The following is a 17,844-nucleotide window of genomic DNA, read 5'->3' on the forward strand; positions in this document are numbered from 1 at the left end:
TCCCTTTCCCCTCCCATCCCCTCCCCTCTCTAACATGACCCCCTCTCCCCTCTCAACTCCCCTCTCTTCTCTACCCCTCCCTCATCCCCTCTCCCTTCACTTCACCCCTCCTCTCCCCTCTCCTCTCTCCCCCCCTGGCGACTGAATGGGAAGAGTGGCGCCTGCGTACTGTCGCAGTGAGGTCCTGCCCACCGCGTCTGGGGGCAGCATTTAGAGGAGCGCACCGCCAGTAGCTGGGCTCAGACTGAGATAGCGAGCGAGAGGGCAGCCGGCAGCCCGGCGTCAAGCACCCAGCACCATGGCAGACACACACAGCCTTTACCTCCAAGGGATTGAAGACTCCACCTCGCAGTTCTTGGAAATTTGGCACCACTACGATCATGCTGGTAATTCTAACTTTTTTTTAAATTTCCTTTGAAATACACCAAATTCCAACTGCTTCCACACTTATTTGCAAAAAAAAGTTAGTGGACTCTTTGCATTAAATAACAACAAAATGCTAAAGAAAACATTTTAAATTCGTACGATTAACTAAATGAGATTGTAGACGTCAGATAGTGAACCTGTCTGTCTGATGTGTGAAGTGACCAATATATCTAATTCCAACTTGATTAAGATATTTCTCATTCCAACTTGATTAAGATATTTCTCATTCCAACTTGATTAAACTTGGGGCAAGTTAATTATCCCGATAGTGTATCTGTTAGAATTTGCAAGCGAGCTGGTGGAAACTGAGAGGGATAAAAACAAAGCGGACGGCGGTAGAGTTGCTGCCTTGCAGCGCCAGAGACCTGGGTTCGATGCTGACTACCGGTGCTGTCTGTCCGGAGTTTGCACGTTCTCCCCGTGACCCGTGTGGATTTTCTCTGGGATCTCCTCCCACTCTCCAAAGACCTACAGGTTTGTCGGCTAATTGGCTTCGGTAAAATTGTCCCTGGTGTGTAAGGTAGTGCTAGTGTATCGCTGGTCAGCATGGACTCGGTGGGCCGAATGGCCTGTTTCCACGCTGTATGTCTAAAGTCCAAAACATTAAACTAGAATAAGTGCAGGAAGGAACTGCAGATACTGGTTTAAACCGAAGATGGACACAGAAAAAGCTGGAGCAACTCGGCGGGTCTGGCAGCATCTCTGGAGAAAATAAATGGGTGATGATTCGGGTCGAGACCCTTCTTCAGCCTGGGAGAAGTCTAAAGAAGGGTCTCGACCCGAAACGTCGCATATCCCTTTTCTCCAGAGACGCTGCCTGACCCGCTGAGTTACTCCAGCATGTTTGTGTCTACATTGGGATAAGGTGGGGGGGATCTGATGACCGAGGGCTTGTTTCTACGATGTATGGCTCCAAATACCGACGTTTGTCATTGCTAAAAGTGTGATTTACTGTTTTAGGTCATGGCTATATTGCCGGAAGAGATTTGCAAAACTTCATTCGAGAACTGCAGCAAGCCCGGAAAGGCGCCGGCTTAGTAAGTGTCAGATCATCCACGACTGTTTTATGCTATGGAATTAATCCGCGCGGGAGCAAATTACCGACAAATAAATGGCCGAATGTTAGATTGCAATCAGAATTATAAAATAGACACAAAAAGCTGGAGTAACTCAGCGGGACTAGGCAGCATCTACGAAGAGAAGGAATGGGTGGCGTTTCGGGTCGAGACCCTTCTTCAGTCCTTCCTGCACGTCGGGAATAATAAAGCGGGTGTCGTTTTATTGAAGTGAATGTGATACATGAAGTGAGATTTCTTCGGAAGACCAGGCATGTGACTGTTTCTCAACAGCGCCCAGATGCGAAAATGGAAGATAGGCACAAAAAAGCTGGATTAACTCAGCGGGACTAGGCAGCATCTCTGGAGAGAAGGGATAGATGCAGTTTTGGATGGAGACCTTTCTTTGGACTTCTCCCAGTCTGAAGAAGGGTCTCGACCCGAAAGGTCACCTATTCTTTTCCTCCGGAGATGCTGCCTGGCCCGCTGAGTTACTCCAGCTTGTTGTGTCTGTCTTCGGTGTAAAACCAGCATCTGCAGTTCCTTCCTAGGCATAAATGGAGCATCTCTTTCAGAGATGGGAATAGTTGTTGTCCCTGTTCCACGAGGGAGAAGGATCAAATTATTGTTGATCATTGATCCCGCGAGTTTCCCCAGCGATATCGCTGATTTTTATGTATCAGTCGGAAAGATCCAAACACCCACCTACAGAATTCACAACTGATCGTAAAATGACTCAAAGTGCTGTAGTAACTCAGGCAGCATCTCCGGAGAACATGGATAGGTAACGTTTTGGATCGAGGTCTTTCTTCGGAAGAATTTTAAATGTTTAAATGTCCCTTCTTCTGAACATCAACCATCCATGCTCCCCAGAGATGCTGCCTGACCTGCTGAGTTACTCCAGCACTTTGAGGGGGTTTTTGTGTGTGTATTAACAGCATCTACGGTTCCCATTTTCTACTTCTTCATAACTAATCGCACAGGGATCCTAGATTTCAACTCGAATCTACTCCGTTTCTTTCTAACGGACAGAAGAAGGGTCCCGACCCGAAAAATCGCCCATCTATCCCCGCTGCTCCAGCATTTCGCGTTTAACTCGTGTAGTGAAAACTACTTGGTCACCAAGTCATTAACAATCTCTCTGCTACAAACCTCTGGCAGTTCTTAGACCGAGTCGCCACTCTTGAAATTCACTGCAGCCAATGTTGTTTCCATTTAAAACCGGTCTGAACACCAATGGTCTGAAGAAGGGTCTCGACCCGAAACGGCACCCGTTCTTTTTTTCTCCAGAGATGCTGCCTGTCCCGCTGAGTTACTCCAGCATTTTGTGTCTGTCTTCGGTTTAATCCAATCGTATTTAGTCAGGGGGGTTGAGTTTCCCGAGTAACTAAAGAATGCTAAATGTATGAAATACATTGATGAAATGTTAGCCTGTATTTAGAATCTCTGCTGCAGTAGGTCGTTAACGTTAAGGGGAATCACAAATATATGAAGCACCAAAAACGGACAGCAGAGAGAGATGTCATTGCTATACCGCTACAATAATCGGACTATTGGTACGCTGCTGTTTCCTTGACTACGGCCCTGTGAAACGACTCTTGTACATTTAATACCGACGATGTATCTCACTCTCTCTCTAGGCAGTGAATCTCACTCTCTCAAATCCGTAGAGAGACGCGAAAAGCTGGAGTAACTCGGCGGGCCAGACAGCATCTCTGGAGAAATGGACTAGGCGACTGCACACTGCAGTCTGAAGAAGGGTCTCGACCCGAAATCTCGCCCATTCCTTTTCTCCAGAGATGCTGCCCGTCCCGCTGAGTTACCCCAGCTTTTTGAGCCTATCTTCGGTTTAAACCAGCATCTGCAGTTCCTTCCCGCACCTCTCAAATCTGTGCCATTATTTAGTACTCCAATTTTTATTTTATTTGACTAATTCTGGATAATATCGCCCCGTTCGTTGGTCGTACGCCTCTACCCCACCCCTGGTGCTTTAAGTGCATTTGTTTTTTGTTTCTTTTAACCCCGGGAATCAAATCCAGGAGTTCATCTGGAGCAGTTCTCGGATATAACAGCGAATTAAGAGAAATTGGCGGGTTATTTAGAAATCAATCCTTAATGATAGCGTAACTCGTAGGATAAATGAGATCGTCACTATAACATCCACAAATTAATGACAAACTAATCACCTTAAACCAGCATCTGCAGTTCCTCGTATCTACTGATCAATTAGCCTTAAAAGTAGTTGGATTATACTTTATTATATGTGTGTATTATCGTTCCGCGCTCGCCTAACATTGTGGATTTAAAGGAGTTATCTTGTTTAAGTGACATCTGCTACGTATAATGTAATAAAAGTGGGGCATTAATAGCTTCGAAATGTAAAGCAAAACTTATTTAATTGGTTACTGTAAACAAACCAAATGTAGATCATTTTCGAAACAGTAAATACCAGAGTTCCCATTTATACTCCATACTCCAGCATGTTGTGTCTATCTCCGGAGTAAACACGCATATGCAGTTTAAAAAATTTTTTTTTTACAATTGCAAGCTCTTCTCATTTTACATCGCCGTTGTGTAACTGTGTGTATGTAGCACTAGAACATGCTTTGTCATCCGTACACCTTTTTAATTTGCTTGTGTACGTATTAAAGGCTCGTGTACAAGTTTAAAGGCCGAGTCCTGCAGGAATGTTGAGTAACAAAACTAACGTGTTCCATCCCCAGGAATTATCTGACGAGATGAAAGCTTTGGTGGAGAAATTCGACCAGAGCGCCGAGGGAAAAATAGAACTGGCAGATGTAAGAACCTCCCATTTGCTTTAACTTTGGATTAGTTTAGAACGTGCATCGTGGAAACGGGCCATTCGGCCCACCGAGTCCACGCCGCCCAGTAACACTATCCTACACACTAGGGACAATTTTACCGAAGCCATTCTTTGGAATACGGGGGGGGGGGGGGGGGGGGGGGGGGGGGGAGAACGGGAGGTCCTGGAGAAAACCTATGCAGTGAGAATGTACAAACTCCGTTCAGACAGCACCCGTAGTCAGGATCGAACCCGGGTCTCATGCGCTACAAGGTAGCAACTCTACCGCCTATGTCGCGCTTGCACCCAAACTGTTAATATCAATTGATGTGGGGAAATATTTGATCTCATTACTTTTAAGCAACGTGGTGCTTGCTGTTTCTTGTTATTTCCCACACTTTAATATCAAATTTATCAATTCGTTTGGGGAACCATTTTTACCATTTACCATTTTCAAAACTATTACAGGTCTTCAGACGCAGTATCAACTCTCACATAAAACAATTTCACAAAAGAAATAAAATATTCAGGAACACCCTTGTATGAATCCAGATTTTAAACTTTTAAATGCTATATTACTAATTCAGAAATGTTACAATTGTAATCTATTTTTACATTTTGGCAAACATGACTTGAGTCTGCAGTATTTTTAAGCAGCATAAAAAAAGCTCATCACAACTTTGAGAGTTAGAGGAACAATATTTCAGTAGGTTAAATTGGTAAGTAAATTATATTTTGCCTGCAATTTCATTTGTTACATTCTTGAACCAAATTGACCACATCCACTGAAGCATTCTCATCATCAGATGAATATTAATTCAAGACTGAGATTGCCTGGACCTGGCGGTTCAATGCGGAACATTATTGGAAATGTTTGCACCCTAGCGGTATGTCGCTTGGGTAGCTTGCACCCCAGTGGTATATCCTCTCGGTCCGCCTAAACCTACCTGACCTCCTGGTTGCTCAGCTCTTTAACTCCTCCTCCCATTCCCACACTGTCCTTTTAGGCCTGGGCCTCCTCCATTACCAGAGTGAGTCCCAGCACAAATTGGAGGAACAGCACCTCGTATTTCGCTTGGGCAGCTTGCACCACAGAACTTGCAGCTTGTACCCCAGAAAGAACTTTGACTTCTTCTACCTTCAACTAACCCTTGCATTCCCTCTCTCTCCATCCCCTTCCCAGTTCTCCAACCAGTCTTCCTGTCTCTGATTACATTTTATCTCTGTACCGCCCACTCCCCTGACATCAGTCTGAAGAAGGGTCTCGATCCGAAACGTCACCAATTCTTTCTCTCCCGAGATGCTGCCTGTCCCGCTGAGTTACTCCAGCATTTTATGTCTAGCTTCGATTTAAACCAGCATCTGCAGTTCTTTCCTACATGTTATTGGAAATGGTCTTCACAGCCGACCCTTCATCGGTGCCTATTGAGAGGATGGCGTACTGCAAAAGGAGAATTGTGGACGCAGCCCAGACCATCACACAAACCAACCTCCCTTCCATTGACTCCATTTACCCCTCACACTGCCTCGGCAAGGCCAGCAGCATAATCAAGGACAAGTCGCACCCTAGCCACTCCCTCTTCTCCTCTCTCCCATCAGGCAAAAGGGAAAGAAGGGTGAAACACACACATCCAGATTCAGGGACAGTTTCTTCCCAGTTGTAAAAAAAAGGCAACTGAATCATCACACTGACAGCTAGACAGCTATCCTGAACTACTATCTACCTAATTGGTGACCCTCAGTCTTTGATCGGAATTTGGTGGCTTTACCTTGCACTGAACGTTATTCCTTATGTATCTATACACTGTAAATGGTTTGATTGTAATCATGTATTGTCTTTTTAGTTAGCATGCAACAAAATCATTTCACTATACCTCGGTACATGTGACAATAAACTAAACTGAATTGAACAGATCTAACGCAGAAATGTAACCATATAACCATATAACAATTACAGCACGGAAACAGGCCATCTCGGTCCTTCTAGTCCGTGCCGAACACTTACTCTCACCTAGTCCCATCTACCTGCACTCAGACCAGAACCCTCCATTCTTTTCCCATCCATATAACTATCCAATTTATTTTTAAATGATAAAATCGAACCTGCCTCCACCACTTCCACTGGAAGCTCATTCCACACAGCTACCACTCTCTGAGGAAAGAAGTTCCCCCTCATGTTACCCCTAAACTTCTGTCCCTTAATTCTCAAGTCATGTCCTCTTGTTTGAATCTTCCCTACTCTCAATGGGAAAAGCTTATCCACGTCAACTCTGTCTATCCCTCTCATCATTTTAAAGACCTCTATCAAGTCCCCCCTTAACCTTCTGCGCTCCAAAGAATAAAGACCTAACTTGTTCAACCTTTCTCTGTAACTTAGGTGCTGAAACCCAGGCAACATTCTAGTAAATCTCCTCTGTACTCTCTCTATTTTGTTGACATCTTTCCTATAATTTGGCGACCAAAATTGTACACCATACTCCAGAATTGGCCTCACCAATGCCTTGTACAATTTTAACATTACATCCCAACTTCTATACTCAATGCTCTGATTTATAAAGGCCAGCACACCAAAAGCTTTCTTTACCACCCTATCTACATGAGATTCCACCTTCAGGGAACTATGCACAGTTATTCCTAGATCCCTCTGTTCAACTGCATTCCTCAACTCGCTACCATTTACCATGTACGTCCTATTTTGATTTGTCCTGCCAAGATGTAGCACCTCACACTTATCAGCATTAAACTCCATCTGCCATCTTTCAGCCCACTCTTCCAAATGGCCTAAATCTCTCTGTAGACTTTGAAAATCTACTTCATTATCCACAACACCACCTATCTTAGTATCATCTGCATACTTACTAATCCAATTTACCACACCATCATCCAGATCATTGATGTATATAACAAACAACAGTGGACCCAACACAGATCCCTGAGGCACCCCACTAGTCACCGGCCTCCAACCTGACAAACAGCCATCCACCATTATTCTCTGGCATCTCCCATTCAGCCACTGTTGAATCCATCTTGCTACTCCACCATTAATACCCAACAATTGAACCTTCTTAACCAACCTTCCATGTGGAACCTTGTCAAAGGCCTTACTGAAGTCCATATAGACAACATCCACCGCTTTACCCTCATCAATTTCCCTAGTAACCTCTTCAAAAAATTCAAGGAGATTAGTCAAACATGACCTTCCAGGCACAAATCCATGTTGACTGTTCCTAATCAGACCCTAACCAAATGAAGATGACAGAAATAAAAGATATCTTTTAAAGATACGATAACAATAAGATGAATGAAAAACTTTCCTGGTATTGATTTGTGAATGCATTGAAACCATTTATTGATCCAGTGAAAACCTTTTTTCAAAATCCCAATTCTCAATATAAGTTGAGATCAGAAAGTAACGGATTTATTGAAAATGATGTGAATAAAAGCAATTTTTCATTGTATACAATCAGTTATTATACACAAAGGTGGCAACATTTTCACATTAGTTTCCTCACCTTCAATGCAATGCGTTAAGACTCTTTGTGATTTCGATATGTATTTAAGGAATTTATGAAGGTCCTCTGCCTCCAAGGACTGCTGTGCTAAATGAAAATAAATTTAGATAATCAGAATTATGTAACAGTGTTAATAAAAATTGATGAGAATGGGGCAGCACGGTGGTGCAACGGTAGAGTTGCTGCCTTACAGCGCCATGGACCCGGGTTCAATCCCGACTACAGGTGCTGTCTGTGCGGAGTTTGTACGTTCTCCCTGTGACCCCGTGGGTTTTTTCCGTCTGCTCCAGTTTCCTCCCACAATCCAAAAGACGTGCAGGTGTGTAGGTTAATTGGCATCGGTAAAATTGTAAATTGTCCCTAGTGTGTAGGATAGTGTTGGTGTGTGGGGATCACTGGTCGGCACAGACCCGGTGGGCCGAAGGGCCTGTTTTCACGCTGTATCTCTCTAAACACCCCCCCCCCCCATCATAAACTGCCCTTATTCTGCAGTGATCAATGTAAATGTAACAATTTTCAGCAGGATGTCAGGAATTGACTTTAATGTCACGAAGGAACATCAAAGGATATGTGTGTGTGTGAAGTTCCCAGGTCAGATACGTTGTCAAGACAACACAATAGTTCTTCAGTCAATGAAAGACACGACTGGATAGATCAATTCTTGAACATTAACCATTGTTATGACACGAATCAACAATGGTTTCAGTATATTTCGTTATCTGGGAGGCTTAGGAGGCAATTTATGTCAGAATAGTAAAAATCTCAGTTTTGAAACGGGAATTTGTTCGTATGATCATAAGTTATAGGAGTAGAATTAGGCCATTCGGCCCATCAAGTCTACTCTGCCATTCAATCATGGCTGATCTATCTCTCCCTCCTAACCCCATTCTCCTGCCTTCTCCCCATAACCTCTGACACCTGCACTAATTAAGAATCTATTTATCTCTGCCTTATATATACCCACTGACTTGATCCCCACAGCCTTCTGTGGCAAAGAATTCCACAGATTCACCACTGAAAAAATGTATCCTCATCTCCTTCCTGAAAGAATGTCCTTTAATTCTGAGGCAATGATCTCTAGTCCTAGACTCTCCCACTAGTGGAAACATCCTCTCCACATCCACTCTATCCAAGCCTTTCACTATTCTGTATGTTTCAATGAGGTTCCCCCCTCATTCTTCTATATTCCAGGGAATATAGGCCCAGTGCCGTCAAACGCTCATCATATGGTAACCTACTCAATCCTGGGATCATTGTTATAATGCTGACGAATTCTTGAAGCTTGCACCCTAGGTCAATGATTGCATCCAACCTCCAGCAAACCAAGACAGTGTGGGTGAAAGCTAGAATAATTGATAATCATTCAATAATGGTAAGAGGGAGGGACACAAAAGGATGCAAATAAGTGGCAGCGTATAAAATTGTAAAGCTTTTCCCGTCAAGAAAGTTCCATTTTCAGTATTGCCGATGCTGAATTAGAAAACCGAGTGCTAATCTTGTGTATCATTTTTCTAGCTTATCCAGATTCTGCCGACAGAGGAAAACTTCTTCTTATTCTTTCGTCAACAGTTGAAGTCGAGCACAGAATTTATCGAGGTACCAGTGTCCTTCCCCAGTCTTTGACAGAGTCAAATAGTCACTCGTGTCATATTGTACAAAATCCTTGCTCGGTCAAGGTTCAATATTGTGTTTTTTTTTTTGCTTATTATTTTCTAAGAATGTGAATCCTGTCACTACCTACAATACTAACAAAAACATTTGTATTTGTTCAAACAGCCGAGTTACCTGCCTATAATACAAATGGGATCTGACTGACATTTGAATCTTTTTGCGTATTATAGTATATGCAAGATTATAACATTATTTTAAATTTTTGAATAACGTTGTGAATACATCTACCCAATTGATGATGAAAATAATAATAATAATAATTAATTAATAATGTCTGAAGAAGGGTCCCGTCCAAAAATGTCACCTCTCCATTTTATAGACAATAGACAATAGGTGCAGGAGTAGGCCATTTGGCCCTTCGAGCCAGCACCGCCATTCAATATGATCATGGCTGATCATCCCCAATCAGTACCCCGTTCCTGCCTTCTACCCATATCCCCTGACTCCGCTATTTTTAAGAGCCCTATCTAGCTCTCTCTTGAAAGTATCCAGAGAACCGGCCTCCACCACCCTCTGAGGCAGAGAATTCCACAGACTCACCACTCTCTGTGAGAAAAAGTGTTTCCTCGTCTCCGTTCTAAATGGCTTACTCCTTATTCTTAAACTGTGGCCTCTGGTTCTGGACTCCCCCAACATCGGGAACATGTTTCCTGCCTCTAGCGTGTCCAAGCCCTTAACAATCTTCTCCACGGATGCTGCCTGAACTGGACAGGACAGGTTTGGAGAGTTATGTAGACCAAGCGCACACAAGTGGGACTAGGGCAGCTGGGACATTATTGGCCGGTGTGGGCGAGTTGGGCCAAAGGGCCTGTTTCCACACTGTATCACTATGACTCTCCATGACTCTAAGACCTGCTGAATTGCTCCAGCATTTTGTGTCAATCTAATAGATATTATTGGAATTATGAAATAAATTACATTATTAGTTAATTTTTGCCACAAATTATACGTTTATGCTATTGTATCAGTGGTATATAAACATTTCCTAAATTTCTGTGTTTTTTCCCCATAGCTTTGATTGTGGGTTTTGTAACCAATTTAATGACACAAACAAATGTACACAAAGTCCATAGACATCAAGTAGCATGATTTTTTTAATACATGGTATACATTATACATTTTTATACATTTTTATAAAGACATCATTGAATCTGTTCAAAAGGAATTTCAAAATGTTCAATTTAGTTTAGTTTTAGTGTCTATCTTTAGTTTTTGTTTAGTTTAGTTTAGTGTACAGTGAAAAGCATTTGTTGCGTGCTAAATGGCAGAAATGTATTTGAAAGAATGAATTAAACAAATTTAATTTCAAGTGTGCAGCCACAAAAATGAATGTTGGAAGAATACACTGAATAATTTCAAGTCAACTTAGACCCCTGATGTTGCAATCAAAACATTAGTTTGGAGCAGTGAGACTGGGAGATGGGCATGGCAGTGTTGGGAGTCCAAACAGTATTGTTAATCTGAGAAACACACAAAGTGCTGGAGCAACTCAGCGGGTCAGGTAGCATCTCTGGAGAACATGGTTAGATATTGCTTTGGGTCGGGACCCTTCTTCAGACACAACCCAACATTCGCCTAGCCTCGTTCTCCAGAGATACTGCCTGACCCACTGAGTTACTCCAACATTTTGTGTCTTTTTTTTTATAAAGCAGCAGCAGCCACATCTCCTTGCGTCTACCTGTAGAAACAAAGAACTGCAAATGCTGGTTAAGGCACAAAAAGAGGAAGGGAGACACAGTCAGTCTTCAGATCGGGGATTGTTCATCAGAACCAATTCATTTGCCACAGAAACAGGCACAGCGGTCAGCAGGTCAAGCAGCATCTCTGGAGAACATGGATAGGTGACATTTCAACCCGAAACATCACCTATCCATGTCCATTAGTTTTAGGAGCAGAATTAGGCTGTACGATCCATATAGTCTAGGCCATTCAATCATGGCTGATCTATCTTTCCCTCTCAATCCCATTCTCTTGCCTTCTCCCCATAACTCCTAACACCAAGATTCAAGAGATTCAAGACACCCACACTAATCAAGAACCTGTCAATATCCGCCTAAGAAATATCCATTAACTTGGCCTCCACGGCCATCTGTGGCAATGAATTCCACATATTCACCACTCGCTGACTAAATAAATTCTTCCTCATCTCCTTTCTAAAGGTATGTCCCTTTATTCCGAGGCTATGGCCTCTGGTCCTCGACTCTCCCACTAGTGGAAACATCCTCTCCACATTGTCCCCAGAGATGCTGCCTGACCTGCTGAGTTGCTCCAGCACTTTTTGTCCATCCTTGTGGTTACATTTTACTGGTGATCTGAGGCTCTTTTAGGAGATATGTAATTTTAGTTTTGTTCAGTTTAGTTTAGTTTATTGCCACATGTAACACTGTGTCAGGTACAGTAAACAGCTTTTGTTGCATGCTAATCAGTCAGCTGAAAGACAAATCTTGATTACAAACGAGCCATTCAGAGTGGACAAGGGAATAACGTTTAGTGCCAGATAAAGTCTGATGAAAGATAGTCCGAGGGCCACCAAAGAGACAGATAGTAGTTCAGGAGTGCTCTCTATTGATGGTGGGATGGTTAAGTTGCCTGATAACAGCTGGGAGGAAAATGTCCCTGAATCTTGAGGTGAGTGTTTTCACACTTCTATATTTTTGCCCGATGGGAGAGGGGAGAAGAGGGAGTGGCCAGGGTGCGACTCGTCCTTGATTATGGAGTCAATAGAAGGGAGGTTTGTTTGTGATGGTCTGGGCTACGTCCATAATTCACAGTAATTTCTTGCGGTCTTGGATGGAGCTGTTCCCAAACCATGCAGTGATGCGTCCCGATAAAATGCTTTCTATGGCACATCTGAGGAAGTTGCTGAGAGTTGTTTGGGACATGCTGAATTTCCTAAGCCTTCTCAGGAAGTAGAGACATTGGTGCGCTTAAAAAATAATAATAATTTGATCAAATCTCACAAGGGAATTTTAAGGTAGACAAAAATGCTGGAGAAACTCAGCGGGTGCAGCAGCATCTATGGAGCGAAGGAAATAGGCAACGTTTCAGGCCGAAACCCTTCTTCAGATTGATGGAGGGTGGGGGGGGGGGGGGGGGCCGGGGAGAAGAAAGGAAAAAGGAAGAGGAGGAGCCCGAGGGCTGAGGGAAAGCTGAGAAGGGGAGGAGACAGCAAGGGCTACCGGAAATGGGAGAATTCAATGTTTATACCACTAGGGTGCAGACTGCCTAAGCGGAATATGAGATGCTGTTCCTCCAATTTCCGGTGGTGCTCACTCTGGCCATGGAGGAGGCCCAGGACAGAGAGGTCGGATTCGGAATGGGAGGGGGAGTTGAAGTGCTGAGCCACCGGGAGGTCAGGTTGGCTAATGTGGACCGAGCGGAGGTGTTCGGTGAAACGATCGCCAAGCCTACACTTGGTCTCACCGGTGTAGATCAGCTGACATCTAGAGCAGCAGATGCAATAGATGAGGTTGGAGGAGATGCAGGTGAACCTCTGTCGCACCTGGAACGTCTGCTTGGGTCCTTGAATGGAGTCGAGGGGGGAGGTAAAGCGACAAGTGTAGCATCTCTTGCGGTTGCAAGAGAAAGTGCCCGGGGAGGGGGTGGTGCGGGAGAAAAGGGAAGAATTGACAAGGGAGTTACTGAGGGAGCGGTCTTTGCGGAAAGCAGACAGGGGGGGGGGGAGATGGGAAGATGCGGCAAGTGGTGGGGTCACGTTGGAGGTGGTGAAAATGACAGAGGACTATTTGTTGTATGTGACGGCTATTGGGGTGAAAGGTGAGGACTAGGGGGACTCTGCCCTTGTTACGAGTGGGGGGATGGGGAGAGAGAGCAGTGTTACGGGGTATGGAAGAGACCCTGGTGCGAGCCTCATCTATAGTAGGGGAGGGGAACCCCCGTTCCCTGAAGAATGAGGACATTTCCGATGCCCTGATGTGGAACACCTCACCCTGGGAGCAGATGCGGCGTAGACGGAGGAATGGGAGTAGGTGATGGAGTCCTTACAGGAGGCAGGGTGGGAAGAAGAATAGTCTAGATAGCCATGGGTGTCAGTGGGTTTATAGTGGATGTCGGGCAGAAGTCTATCACCTGCGATGGAGATAGTGAGGTCAAGAAATGGTAGGGAAATGTCGGAAATGATCCAGTAGGGAAATGTATTTGAGTGCCGGATGGAAGTTAGTGGTGAAATGGATGAAGTCAGTGAGTTGTGTGTGGGTGCAGGAGGTGGAACCAATGCAGTCGTCGATGTAGCGGAGGTAGAGGTCGGGGATGGGGCCGTGGTACGCCTCAAACAAGGATTTTCAAATCTAGCAAGGGATATTAATTCCCATGTGAGTTGTGGCTTGTGCCACAGAGAGCCGGCTGCTGCTGTGAGGCAGACAATAGCTTGGTATCCTTGGGGATGGAGCAGCAAATGTCACAGTCACCAGGAATTACTGGCATATCTCTGCCACCTTCTGGAAGACTATTTTCGAAAACAACAGCGGAATAGCGGCCTGAACATTCCCCAGTCGTCTCGGCACAAGCTGCAGGACCAGGCAAATGAATAAGTGTTAAATTACTATCTACCTCATTGGCGACCCTCAGACTATCCTTGATCAAACTTTGCTTTAAACATTATTCCCATATCATGTATCTGTACACTGTAAATAGCACGATAGTAATCATTTATTGCCTTTCCGCTAACTGGTTAGCACGCAACAAAGCTTTTCACTTGGTACCTTGGTACATGTGACAATAAACTAAACTGAACTAAATTAATATTTTTGGGTGCAGTTCTGGTTGTCAAACTACAGAAAGCACGGCCTATATCTTTCGTTTTCCTCTCCACTGAAGAAGGGTCTCGACCCGAAACATCACCTATAATAATAATAATGGATGGGATTTATATAGCGCCTTTCTAATACTCAAGGCGCTTTACATCGCATTATTCATTCACTCCTCAGTCACACTCGGTGGTGGTAAGCTACTTCTGTAGCCACAGCTGCCCTGGGGCAGACTGACGGAAGCGTGGCTGCCATTCTGCGCCTACGGCCCCTCCGACCACCACCAATCACTCACACACATTCACACACATTCACACACAGGCAAAGGTGGGTGAAGTGTCTTGCCCAAGGACACAACGACAGTATGCACTCCAAGCGGGATTCGAACCGGCCACCTTCCGGTCGCCAGCCGAACACTTAGCCCATTGTGCCATCTGTCGTCCCAACTATTCATTTTCTCCAGGGATGCAGCTGACCCGATGAGTTAATCCAGCATGTCGTGTCTATGCACAGAAAGCATATGGTTGCCCTGGTGAGAATAGAGAGGAGATGCATTTGGAAAGACACAAAGTGCTGGAGTAACTCAATGGGTCAGGCAGCATCTCTTGAGAACATGGATGGTGACGTTTAGGGTTGGGATCCTTCTTCAGACTGAAGACTTAAGGGTTTGAAGAACTGTCCCGACCCGAAACTTCACCTACCCATTTTGTTCAGAGATGCTGCCTAACCCGCTGAGTTACTTCCAGCATTTTGTGTCTATCTTTGGTATAAACCAGCATCTGCAGTTCCTTTGTATTCGACTCACTAGGACTGTTGCCGAGCTTGGAATGTTTCAGTAATGGATACACTTGGAGCAGAGGATAGTGGAGGGTGGTGGGCGAAGGAATGAGGTGGGGGGAACCTAACTCAGATATCCTAAATTGTGAGCAGCATAGAGAGGCGAAACACTGAGGGGGAACTTTATTCCACAACTATAATATATAACGTCACAGAGCACGCATTTAAAATGAGGTGTAAGCTGGTTAGAAGGGATCTGAGGGACAAAAAATTATTAACGAAGAGGGTAGTTGCAATTTGGAATGCACTAGTCATGTCATAAATGATAGGAGTAGAATTAGACCATTCGGCCCATCAAGCTAACGCCACCATTCAATCATGGCTGATCTATCTCTCCCTCCTAACCCCATTCTCCTGCCTTCTCCCCATAACATCTGACCTCCATACTAATCAAGAATCTATCTATCTCTGCCTTAAATATATCCACTGCCTTTGCCTCCACAACCTTCAGTGTCAAAGAATTCCACAGATTCGCCACCCTCTTGACTAAATAAAATCCTCCTCAACTACTTCCTAAAAGAACGTCCTTTAATTCTGAGGTTATGACCTCTAGTCCTAGACTCTTCTCCTAGTGGAAACATCCTCTCCACATCCAAGCTTTTCACAATTCTGCATGTTTCAATGAGGCCCCCCCCCCCTCATTCTTCTAAACTCCAGCGAGCACAGGCCCAGTGCCGCTAACATTCAAGATGGCGGGGGCAGGTAATTTTACAACAATTTTAAAAGTATCTGAATGAACACTTGAATTGCCAAGAGATAGCAAGATACAGGCCAAGAATTGTTAAGTAGGGCAAGTATAGTTGGATAATTAACAATTGGCATGTACCTGGTGGGCCAAATCGACTTGTTTCTTTGCCCACTGAAATACTTTGATTCCAAAAGGAATTTTACAGTACAAAAAAAAGAAGCAAATATCCAAAATAATTTCAAAAAATAAAATAATAGAGGAACTCTGTGGGCCAAGCAACATTTGTGAAGGGAATGGACAAATAACATTTCGCAGCAGTTCCCGTCTTCAGATTGATGAAAATTCACTAGACCGGAAACGTCTATTCCCTTCCCCTGTACTTTGGGTTTACCTCAGGTTTCCAGCATCTGCAGTTTCTTGTCTCCAAAAATTAGCTTCACCTGAAATCTGTCTGTTTTTCGAAAACAAGACGAGATTTAGGAAAAAGATGGACACAAAGTGCTGCAATAATTCAGCGGGTCAGGCAGAATCTCTGAAGAAAATGGATAGGACACCATTCATTGATTTATTACGAGGATAGTATGGTACAACACAATTTTGATGTTAGATCTAATTACGGGTTGGGTGATGGGTGGGGAGGGATGCGAAGCAGGAATATCATCACTTCTCTTTTTCTTTCTTTTTTGTCTTTTTATTTTTCAATTCCTTTCTTATTTCCTTTACTTACTCACTCTTTGGTTACACCATTTTGGTAGTCTAGGGGTTCTATCCTTGCACATTCCACTTTTTCTCTCTCTTGCTTTTTCTCTCTTTTCTCTTAACTATAGCTAAAAGTCAAAATTGAAGCTGTTCAATAACTGTATTATGTCATATGCCGTTGGTTATATTTTTGTACACTTGCTTCTTATAAAATAAAATTAAAAAAAAAAAAAAAAAAAATGGATAGGAGGTGTTTTGGGTCAGGACCCTTCTTCAGACTTAACCCAAAACATCACCTGTCCATTTTCTCCAGAGATACTGCCTGACCCATTGAGTTACTCCAGCATTTTGTAACTATCTTTGGTATAAACTAGCATCTGCAGGCCCTTGTTATGAGCTTAAGATTTATAACATATTTGTCAACTTTATTACCCAGTAATGAAATTTAAAAGGTTGCTCCACTTGGGCGGCACAGCGGTGGAATGGTACAGTTGCTGCCTTACTGCGCCAGAGACCTATGTTCGATCCTGACTACGGGTGCTGTCTGTACGTTGCTTGTGCGTTCTCCCTGTGATCGTGTGGGCTTTCTCCGGGTGCTCCAGTTTCCTCCCACACTCCAAGGACGTACATGTTTGTAGGTTAATTGGCTTTGGTAAAGATTTTAAATTGTCCCTAATGGATAATGCTAGTGTACAGAGATCTCTGATCGCCACGGACTTGGGGGGCTGAAGGGCCTGTTACCTCGCTGTATCTCTAAACTAACTCTAACTAAACTTAACAATTGTGTTAGAATTTGTTACAATCAACAGTTCCACTTTTTCAAAATTAGTTGTTCCTTTTGATCATTCAAAGTGGCAAAGTGGCAAATATACTTTCTCTTTCAGACTTGGCGAAGATATGATGAAGATCATAGTGGCTTCATAGAGGCAGATGAGCTGAAGGTAAAGGCCAATTGTGCATAAGGTATTGTATATGATAATATTCTAGTAGAGTGATTTTCAATCCAGAGAGATCACCGCTCACTGGGTGTCAAAGATTAAAGCCTCTCAGATGAAATGCAATAACTTGGAGAAAATTAAATTAGGAAATATAATCAGCTTACAAGCTGTCTGGCCCTAGGGTTACTAACAGATTGCAACAATACCCAGAACACCCACAGTTCTGTAAAAGCTGAGGCCCCAGGGATCATGAGACATGAAACGGGCGGCATGATGGTGCAGCGGTATAGTTGCTGCCTTATGCCCCTGTCCCACTTGCCCCTGTCCCACTGAGGAAACCTGAACGGAAACGTCTGGAGACTTTGCGCCCCACCCAAGGTTTCCGTGCGGTTCCCGGAGGTTTTTGTCAGTCTCCCGACCTGCTTCCACTACCTGCAACCTCCGGCAAC

At 44.0% G+C, this 17,844-nt stretch overlaps 1 protein-coding gene across 1 annotated transcript in view; it reads left to right on the forward strand.

The window, feature by feature from the left end:
• Positions 1–262: 262 nt before the first annotated feature.
• Positions 263–17,844, forward strand: part of calb1 (calbindin 1) — a 58,951-nt gene continuing 41,369 nt past the window's right edge. Inside the window, exons 1-5 of the mRNA XM_033020166.1 lie at positions 263–386; positions 1,387–1,463; positions 4,205–4,279; positions 9,312–9,392; positions 17,342–17,398. Coding sequence (XP_032876057.1) covers positions 299–386; positions 1,387–1,463; positions 4,205–4,279; positions 9,312–9,392; positions 17,342–17,398 — 378 coding nt within the window. The 5' untranslated portion in view covers positions 263–298. The remainder of the gene's footprint in view (positions 387–1,386; positions 1,464–4,204; positions 4,280–9,311; positions 9,393–17,341; positions 17,399–17,844) is intronic.

The sequence above is a fragment of the Amblyraja radiata genome, chromosome 4 (assembly GCF_010909765.2).
Source record: "Amblyraja radiata isolate CabotCenter1 chromosome 4, sAmbRad1.1.pri, whole genome shotgun sequence".
Lineage (NCBI taxonomy): Eukaryota > Metazoa > Chordata > Chondrichthyes > Rajiformes > Rajidae > Amblyraja > Amblyraja radiata.